Source organism: Haematobia irritans, chromosome 1, assembly GCF_050003625.1.
Source record: "Haematobia irritans isolate KBUSLIRL chromosome 1, ASM5000362v1, whole genome shotgun sequence".
NCBI classification, from domain to species: domain Eukaryota; kingdom Metazoa; phylum Arthropoda; class Insecta; order Diptera; family Muscidae; genus Haematobia; species Haematobia irritans.
In genome coordinates, this window is record NC_134397.1 from 98,636,033 (window position 1) to 98,646,121 (window position 10,089).

The window sequence follows — 10,089 nt, forward strand, 5'->3', positions numbered from 1 at the left end:
GAGGATACTCTAATTGGTCAGAAATCCTTCGCACTCGAGTGAGAGGCGTTTCCCGCTTTAGGTATGAAAACGTTTGTTTCCCTCCACTTTCCTGGACCATATGCTAAGTGTATATTCTACTCGTTACCACAGGAATTAAAATCTGATAAGATCTGGAACTTAGGTTCTATTCCCGAGAAGTTAGAATTTTACTGGCTTCAGGCCAAGTGCTGAACTTAAGTTCGAGCAATGCGAACAGTTACACCACCGTGTAAAAAGGAATGAGGATGAGCTTAGGCTCTTGCCAGAGAAGGCGCAGTAGAGAAAAGAATACTTACGTGGTAACCCTTACCACAAACACCAGTGCAAAAACCAAGAGGGATTTTCTTATTAACTTACATTTATTCAATTGAGGTGGAATGAGATGAGGTGTGCTTACAGCGAGTTGTGAGAAAAGAAGAAGGTATATAGCAATGTTTTTTGCCAAGTCACCTCGGCTCAAAACGGAATAAAAAAAATGTGTTGCCACTTATTGATACAAATACTGGTTTGGATTTCATTTACAATTTTACAACTCATGGTTGTATTCATATTCATAGGATAATTCACTAATTCAATTAATTCAAGTTGCAACTTACAACTAAGTGGAGATATAATTCAATTTCAAGAATTCATTTGTACAAAAATTAAAAAGGTGAAAAACTACAATAAACATCCTCCCGGCCTTGGCCAAGAAGGCCAACATGTCACTCGTAACTTCCTTTAGGCGTTGCAAAGCTTCCATGGCTGTTTGTAAAATCTGTTGACGAGATAATCGAGTAGTGCGATTTCCTTCTCGGAGATTGCTTCTGCGGCTTCGTTCTTGTCTCCTGTCTCGTCTGCGTTGACGGTCAATTGCCTCTCTCAATCGATTCTCTTGCACACGTCGGCTGTTAATTAAATGACGCACGTCTGAACTCACTCGTCCTCTTTCAATGTCCTTCAACGTAACCCGGGGAAGGTCAGCTACATGAAGCAGTGTGTGGTGCTCCTTTCCGCATTTACGACAAACTGTTTCGGACGTGCACTCGTATGTGCGATGCGACCTAGCAAGGCAGTTGATGCAGTAACTCTTTCGTGTAGCTTCTCTACGTCTTTGGAAAACATCCATTTGAAGAAATTTCCTACAAAAGCGGAGAGAATGGTATCCCTCACAAACGAGACATTGATGTACGTTAGTAGGAGCCCTGTGAAGAACGAACAAACAAGAAAACGGATATAAGAATCTATTACTCTATTGGGATGATCCTCCCTAAATACAAGTTGCTCAGAAGTTGGCGGGAAGTGACATCTTAAAATTAGAAGAGCGAAATTGTAATAATGTTAAGAGCGGAGTTGAGATTCAGAGAAAAAGGGGGCATAATTTCGTAATATCGCGAGTTATTGTCCCTTTGGTTGTAAGTATATCAACTATGCGAACAAGACCATCGTTGCTTTGGTGAGTTTTCGTGATTCGTCCCAGTCGCCATTCACAAGGTGGAAGTTGATCATCTTTGACCACCACTAGTTGACCAATACTCAAATTTGCTTTGGGGGTATGCCACTTATATCGTTTCTGTAATTCCTTCAAGTATTCATCTTTCCAGCGTCTAGCGAACTGATGCTGTTGGACCTTTAGACGTTCCCATCGATCTGTTAGAGACAAATTATCCGACGTAACTTCAGGAAATGCCACAAGTGGCGCACCTCTTAAGAAATGTCCTGGCGTTAGAGCCAACAGCTCTGATGAATCATCTGTGATAGGAGATAATGGACGGGAATTTAGAACTGCTTCGATTCGAACCAAAAGAGTGACGAATTCTTCGAAAGTATATTTATTGTTTTGGGCTACTTTTTTGAAGTGTGTTTTGAACGATTTTACACCTGCTTCCCATAAACCTCCCATATGTGGAGCATTCGGGGGTATGAATGACGACTGGAAGCCATGAGGTGTATATTTAGCACTGATGTCATTTGCAGCCTCTTTCATGAATTGGGAAAACTCATAACGTAGTGATCTTTCGGCTCCTACAAAATTGGTGCCATTATCCGACATAATTTTCTGTGGAAGTCCTCTCCTTCCAACAAATCGAGTGAAAGCTGCTAGGAATGAGTCCGAAGATAAGTTTGAGCACAATTCTAAGTGTATAGCCTTTGTGCTGAAACAGACGAAAACGCACACATAACCCTTTTACCAGTGTAAGAGAAGGGTAGAGAAAATGTGCTTCGCTCTGTGGACAGAGCTGCCATAATTTGATTTTGAACTTTCTGCTTGTATATTAGACATATTTTACAGTTTCGTATACATTTCTTAATAGCTGAGCGAAGTCTGGATATATAGTATTCCTCGCGAATAGTCCGTAGCATAAGATTATTTTCAGCATGCAATAAAAATTCGTGGATAAAGTTTAGGAGTAATGTGCAATAATGTGATGTCGTTGGGATTACAATGGGGTGTCTTTCATTATATGGAAGATTAGAGTTGGCAATTCGACCATTAGTTCGAATAAGTCCTTGGTCATCCACGAAGGGATTTAAAGTATATAGAGCGCTTTTTTTGTGAACAAATCGTGATGCATTGAGTAAACCATATTCCTTAGGGTAATGGTTTTTCTGCGTTAAACGAATAATCAAATTTTTCACTCTAAGAAACTCAGATTTGGATATTTGTGTCGAATTAGGACGAGTATTTTTCTTTAACCCCTCATAAAATCGAAAGACGTATGCAATAACTCTTATAGCTTTATCCCATCGTGAAAATCTTTTTAAAATGTCATCATCAATCGCCGAAATATGAAACGATTCGATTTTCCGAACCTCTGGAAGATCCTCGTCCGCTAGGAGAGATTTTGGCCAGTTTTCTAGTGGTTTTCGCAACCACTCGGGACCGTGCCACCATAGCATATTATGTACCAAATTTCCCGGTGTGCACCCTCGGGAGCCGAGATCCGCGGGATTGTCGCTAGATCGCACATGTCTCCAGGGACAGTTACCGACGTTTCTTATGATTTTGGCTACGCGATTTGCAACATATGTTTTCCAAGTACATGGCGGTTTCGCTAACCAGCCTAAAGTGATTGAGCAATCCGACCACAGATGAAGCTCAGTATTCTGAAGAGATAATTGGGTTATAACGTGTTTGGCAAGTTGGGATAATAGAACCGCGCCAGAAAGTTCCAAACGTGGAAGACTAATTGGGTCAATAGGGGCAACCTTGGTCTTTGATACCACTAAGTGTGCTTGAATAGAATCGCCATTATCAATTCTAATGTAAATTACTGCACAATATGCTTTCTCAGAAGCATCGCAAAATCCGTGAAGTTGAGTGGGACGAAGTGGGGAATATGTCACCCATCGTGGTATAGAGATACGCGAAATTTTATTTAAATTTTGTACAAACTGACTCCATTTATTTAGTAACTCAGGTCGAATAGGATCGTCCCAATTCGTACCTTCAAGCCATAATTGTTGTAGTAAAATTTTCGCTGTGATAATAATGGGAGAGAGCCATCCTGCTGGGTCGAAAAGCTTCGAGACACTTGAGAGAATTTTGCGTTTTGTCATGCTCTGCGAGATTTCAGGTGGATCAAGTCGATAGGAGAACATATCATCTACAGCATTCCATTGTATGCCAAGGGCTTTTGTATCACTGGCCTCATGGAATTTAAGAAATTTTGAGTTTAAAACATTTTCGATGGGTACGGATTCGAGAATAGGAAAATGGTTTGATGTTATCTTTTTAAATTGGAATCCTCCAGACTTAAGCATCGAAACTAATTGAGTAAGAGCTTGAACAGCTGTTGCCGAATCATGAGCCCCCGATAGAACGTCGTCAACATAAGTTTCATTTCTGATAATATGAGCGGCGTATGGAAATTCACTCGATGAGTCGTCGGCCAGTTGCATAAGGGTTCTAATGGCCAAATAAGGAGCACAATTTACTCCAAATGTGACAGTTTTCAAAGCGAAATCAGTGATGGGACCAGTAGGGGATTGTCGGAAGAGTAATCTTTGATAGTCTATGTCATCAGAGTGTACTAAAATTTGACGATACATTTTTTCGATGTCGCCAGTAAAGACATATTTGTAGAGACGCCACCGTAAAATTAACGTCATTAGGTCAGATTGAAGCGTAGGGCCTATATGCAAAACATCATTAAGTGATTTCCCCGAATCCGTTCTTTTCGATGCATTAAAAACTACACGCACCTTTGTAGGTCACTGGTTCAGATCCGGTTCGAAGGACCATGTATATTCTACTCGTTACCACAGGAATTAAAATCTGATAAGATCTGGAACTTAGGTTCTATTCCTGAGAAGTTAGAATTTTACTGGCTTCAGGCCAAGTGCTGAACTTAAGTTCGAGCAATGCGAACAGTTACACCACCGTGTAAAAAGGAATGAGGATGAGCTTAGGCTCTTGCCAGAGAAGGCGCAGTAGAGAAAAGAATACTTACGTGGTAACCCTTACCACAAACACCAGTGCAAAAACCAAGAGGGATTTTCTTATTAACTTACATTTATTCAATTGAGGTGGAATGAGATGAGGTGTGCTTACAGCGAGTTGTGAGAAAAGAAGAAGGTATATAGCAATGTTTTTTGCCAAGTCACCTCGGCTCAAAACGGAATAAAAAAATGTGTTGCCACTTATTGATACAAATACTGGTTTGGATTTCATTTACAATTTTACAACTCATGGTTGTATTCATATTCATAGGATAATTCACTAATTCAATTAATTCAAGTTGCAACTTACAACTAAGTGGAGTTATAATTCAATTTCAAGAATTCATTTGTACAAAAATTAAAAAGGTGAAAAACTACAATAAACACTAAGTTTATACATCCTTTATATATCGCCGACGACCAAGGGATAATTCTGTCAGTCACTGCTTGTAACTCCGCCGGAGTAATTCCATCAGATCCGGAGGAAATTAATGGTCCAAAACGATTTAAAGCCCATTTTATTCTAGATTCCGATACAATTTCATCGATAGGAAATGACCGCTGAGCCTCTGTTGCACCGCCAGAACATGGTTCAACCGTCTGATTTCCAGGAAAATGTGTGTCCAAATGTACCTCCAACGTCTCCTCACTGGACGTTGTCCCATTGCCCTCCGATGTTGTAATGAAACCAGAAGCGGAGTTAGTGGATGATAGCACCTTCCGTAGTCTGGAAGCCTCAGACGTATTGTCCCTACTGCTACAGTAATCATTCCAAGAGTTACGCCCTTATCAGTTCTCTTTTATATCCTCCCAGATTCATCTTGTAAGTGTCCCAAATCCTCCGGACTCTGGTGGACTTTGCTTTGTTGAAGAGCTTCCTGCAGGATTTCCTCATATTACTTAACTCCGTAGACCACCATGGCAGTTGATTTTTCCCCCTCGGCTTTCTTCTAGGGCATGTAACTTTCCGTGAGATGTTGAAAACCGCTCCACGGTTTGTTCGATATCCTGAAAAGTGGTTATATTTATATCTGGTATTTCTGGTATCATCATATTGAAAGTATACACTTATTCCAACCAGCTTTCCTCCCATTTTGCGGAAATATGGTCTTTTAAGTACGAACAGCCAATTTGAAACTGATGTAGCGATGATCTGAGATGCTATATTCCCTTAAAACTTGTCACTCAGATATCTTATTCACTTCCGGAGAGGCCAATGTGATGTAGATTTTTAATATTTGGTACTATTACTGATAAAGTACGCCTTAAATCAGTTTCAACATGAAGGCAAGACAGATATTTTGACTTTTTGTGTAAAAGTGACGAAAATGGTTTCAACATTTTTAAAATGTGTGAACACAAAAGTAGGTACTGGTTCTGATATTTTAGCAAGAAATTTAGCCGTTGCAAATAAAGTGAACGACTAATAATGGAAAACCTACAACAAATTATAGAATTGTATAGGTTAGGTTAGGTTAGGTTATGTGGCAGCCCGATGTATCAGGCTCACTTAGACTATTCAGTCCATTGTGATACCACAGTGGTGAACTTCTCTCTTATCACTGAGTGCTGCCCGATTCCATGTTAATCTCAATGACAAGGGACCTCCTTTTTATAGCCGAGTCCGAACGGCGTTCCACATTCCAGTGAAACCAATTAGAGAAGCTTTGAAACCCTCAGAGATGTCACCAGCGTGGGATAATTCACCGCTGAAAAACTTTTTGGTGTTCGGTCGAAGCAGGAATCGAACCCACGACCTTGTGTATGCAAGGCGGGCATGCTAACCATTGCACCTCGGTAGGTCCCTTTCTCCAGATAAATCGGGCTGCCACCTAACCTATCTGGAGGAACCGTAGAACCATGTAAATTTTACCGAAACATATGAAAAACAGTATTTTTCATCCATGTTGATGATGGTATTATTTATGTAAATATTTATTATTTTAGGTTACCCATACCTATGGCAAGAGGACACTTTAGTCTGTATTGAAGCAAAATTCAATTCTGATAAAAATCAGTCTATGATATCCCACGAACTGAATGTGCTAAAAAAATTTCCGATTTACCTCGAACCCGTAATGTAAAAAAAGCTGGAGTTAAGATATGGCAAAATCATGTGAATTTCCAGGATTCACTTTCAAAAAACCCTAATTATAAATAAAACAGCAAACTGTCGATTTAAATTTAAAGCAATATCAATGGATATACGCAAAATCAAGTTATCTCCCAAATATGCTAAAATAAATAACATGCACTAAAATATACAAAAAACAAATCTTTAGCATTACATTCGTACTAGGCCATGTAATCTTCACATCAAATGGGAGGAGTGAAATCCATACAACTCTTCATCAAATATTACAAGCACTCATCGAACGATTTCATTCGTACCAGCCTCGAAAGAATTTTACGTCTCTCAAACATTCGTTGTAACATTTCAAATACTAATGTATCAGCCTACTTTGACTAGTTCTATACTCGAACAGATGAGGTTGACTTCTTATTAAAAGCTCTCGAGGACTATGAACTCGTACTACGGTAGTAATGAAAATCAATGGACAGAAAAAATACAATCTCTGCAGGCATTAGGATATTTTAAACACTTAAGCGAAGATCAGGTCAGTAGTTATTGCAATGTGAATATTCATTCATATCCACCGCGAGTATTACTTTCAGATAAGGGATGCGTGTAATTTATCTGTTTTGCGTCAATTTGAACCACTTGACATAATTTATTCTGAAGACAAAGGACACTTGAGTTATGCACACTTTGTATTAAGCGGCGAATGCATGATTCTAAAATTCCTAGATATGGTGGTGGGTATCAAGTGTATAACATAAATATTGGTATTATTTATTAAAATTTTTTTTTTAGGTCACCCATAGCAAGGGGAAGAGGAAATTTGATCTTCAAAATGTTTCAACTCAGTATGACTCTATTGAAACAAAATCCAATTCTGATAAAAATATTGAAAATAATTCAATGAAATCCCATGAACTGGATGTGCTAAAAGAATTTTTCGAAAGCAAGAAAGAACCTCGAACCAACCATGTAAGTAGAAATCAGTTCAATATGAAAATCTTGAATGACCTCGGTTCATTGTCGTACACTTGGAAAAATTTAATACAGTAGTATCTTTATTTCATTATATCATTTGAATTCTTATAACATTCATAATTTGATATCTATGAAACAAAGATGTACGGCAATGACATGTCAGCCGGAATTAATATTTAAAATTTGTATTTATGATTATGAAGGAACATACATATATGAAAATAATATATTACAATTAGATATACTCCGACATTATAAGCTTTCGATATTTAAGTGAATTCGCAACATATTTAACCAGATTTCTCCAATCAGATATCTCCACTCCATTGAGAATTTGTATTGTTTCTTCCTCTGATAAGTACTGTTTACTAAAGAATTGCATACGTTGACCTCTTAATATAGGACAAACAGCTAGAAAATGGTAAATCGTTTCTCTTTCCGATAGATTGCATAAAGAACATTTGTCGTCTTCATTTCCATGGTGGGCATTAAGATATATTAAATCCCCACGAGCCTTGAATATCCATGTAATCTCCCTTGAAGTGTAATCACCATTAAAATAAATAGTATCTGCCTCGGGTTAGGTCTAAGTTTTTATAAAATCGACATGTGCTTTGCCGTGCTTTCTGCAGTGATTTTTCTATGTTAAATCTAGCCAAATGCTCTAATAGGGTATTGGTCATGTTGTTCCAGTCTCTTACTGTCATACCTTCTCTCAGTAAAGGCATGCCAAATCCATTCAGTAGATTGTTAATTGATTTTGCCCAGAAAATGTTCTTTCTTAGAATTATTTTGCTCATTTTGTTTGGAAGTCTTGTTGTGTTGTACTGATATATTGTTCTAGATATGTATCTCAACAAAAGCTGAAGTGTGTATATATGGCTTTCTCCTCTTTCTGTTTCAAGATTGAGGACATAATTGGGTGTGGAATCAGGTAGCCGTAGCACTAGTTTCAGAAAAAAACGTTGAAGTTGGTCTACTAGTTCGAAGTAACCATATCCCCATACATGTACAGCATATGTCTGTATTGATCTAGAAACAGCATTGTACAAGTTCCATTTTTGCTGTATTGAAATTTCATCCTTTTTTAAAAAGTTTTTCCACGTGCTGTTTATAGCACTTTTAGCTTGGGAGTTGCGACTCTGGATATGTTTGGTAAATTTCATTTGGGGCGTTAGTACTACGCCTAAGTATTTGTATTCTGGCACAATTTCCAGTTGTTCTCCATGATAAACCCTCTCCCTGTGTGCCACTCTTCCTCCATTTCGAAAAATCATTATTTTAGATTTATCGGTATTAACTATCAAGTTCCATTTGTCGCAGTATGTTTCCAGTCGTGATATCATATTAGTTAGAATAGTTGGGTCTTCAGACAGAATAACTATGTCGTCCGCATATAGTATAACCCTAATACTAATACCTTCTACAAAGAGTCCATCTCCTATAGAATCTTGTAGATCATTAATGTACAGGGAGAATAAAAGAGGCGATAAAAGGCAGCCTTGCTTCACACTAGCTTCGGTGTCAAAATAGCTAGACATCTCCTCGCCGGTCCAAATGGCTGACTGAGTATTAAGATATATAGCTTCTACCATTCTTACAAATTTGAGAGTCATTCCCATTTGGTATAACTTGTATATCAGTAAGTTTCTTGGTATTTTGTCAAATGCTGCTCGGAAATCCACAAAAAATGCGTATACCTTTTTTCTTTCAGCCAGTTTAATGTTTACGATAGATGCTAAGTTATATATATTGTCGACAGTAGAGTAGTTTTTCCGAAACCCAGCTTGGTGCTCATCCAAATTTAAGTAGATTCATAAAATGTTGTTAAAGAACCTCTGCTGAGAGTGAATTGCCTATTTGAAATTCCTTGTGATTTATTAATCTTACTAGACTCCACCACTCCTTTCCGTTGGTTGTACATTTGAATTTCTCCACGTTTGTTGCATAAAAAAGTTGTTTGCTTGTCTCATATGTCTCTTTATATTTCTTTTTTGCGTTCAAATATTTCAATTGGTCGGTTTCCAGATTACTTTTTCGAAACTGTGCTAAACATTGATACGAAGTTTTTCTTGCCCAATAACATTTGCTATCATTAACTGAGGTACCAACATTAGATACATAAGTAAGGTTACCCTGTTCATCTGTAATGTACATACTTCTTAGGGAAAGAAAAAAAGGATATCCATTATTTGGAATGATAGAAAATAGAACATCAAATCCCATAATTATATTTGGTAAAATTTTTTGAGATATCCCCTTATGATACTAATGACTTCAAGATGTTACGAAGCCCTCGTCTCAATGCCCACGCCTACCATACCCTAGGGACGAAAAAAAACAAGATTAATACTAGGGACCCTAATCAAATAATACCTAACTCAGCATTTTCCCACGCAAGAAATTTTTATATTTAAGCTACCATTTTAATTTTCAGTTTTTATATTTATTTCAAACCATTTCGTTAATTTTAAAATATAAAAAATGCTCTTAAATGACCTATATATCCTTATATCTATATGTTATATAGTTTTACAAATTCAATTGTTTTTAAAATGAATATATGACCAATTTTTAGTCATGTGATA

At 37.6% G+C, this 10,089-nt stretch overlaps 2 protein-coding genes across 2 annotated transcripts; both read right to left on the bottom strand.

Moving 5' to 3' along the window:
• Positions 1-1,360: 1,360 nt before the first annotated feature.
• Positions 1,361-2,053, bottom strand: LOC142229018 (uncharacterized). The gene has a single exon (XM_075299553.1). It carries the CDS (start codon positions 2,051-2,053, stop codon positions 1,361-1,363), a length of 693 nt encoding a protein of 230 aa, XP_075155668.1.
• An 83-nt stretch (positions 2,054-2,136) lies between these two features.
• Positions 2,137-4,113, bottom strand: LOC142229024 (uncharacterized). The gene has a single exon (XM_075299559.1). The coding sequence runs from the start codon at positions 4,111-4,113 to the stop codon at positions 2,137-2,139; it is 1,977 nt and encodes a 658-aa protein (XP_075155674.1).
• Positions 4,114-10,089: the final 5,976 nt, after the last annotated feature.

What these genes read in the sequence shown, in the direction of transcription:
- LOC142229018 (XM_075299553.1), bottom strand. Translation starts at nt 2,053, where the DNA reads ATGTCGGATAATGGCACCAATTTTGTAGGAGCCGAAAGATCACTACGT.
- LOC142229024 (XM_075299559.1), bottom strand. Translation starts at nt 4,113, where the DNA reads ATGACGTTAATTTTACGGTGGCGTCTCTACAAATATGTCTTTACTGGC.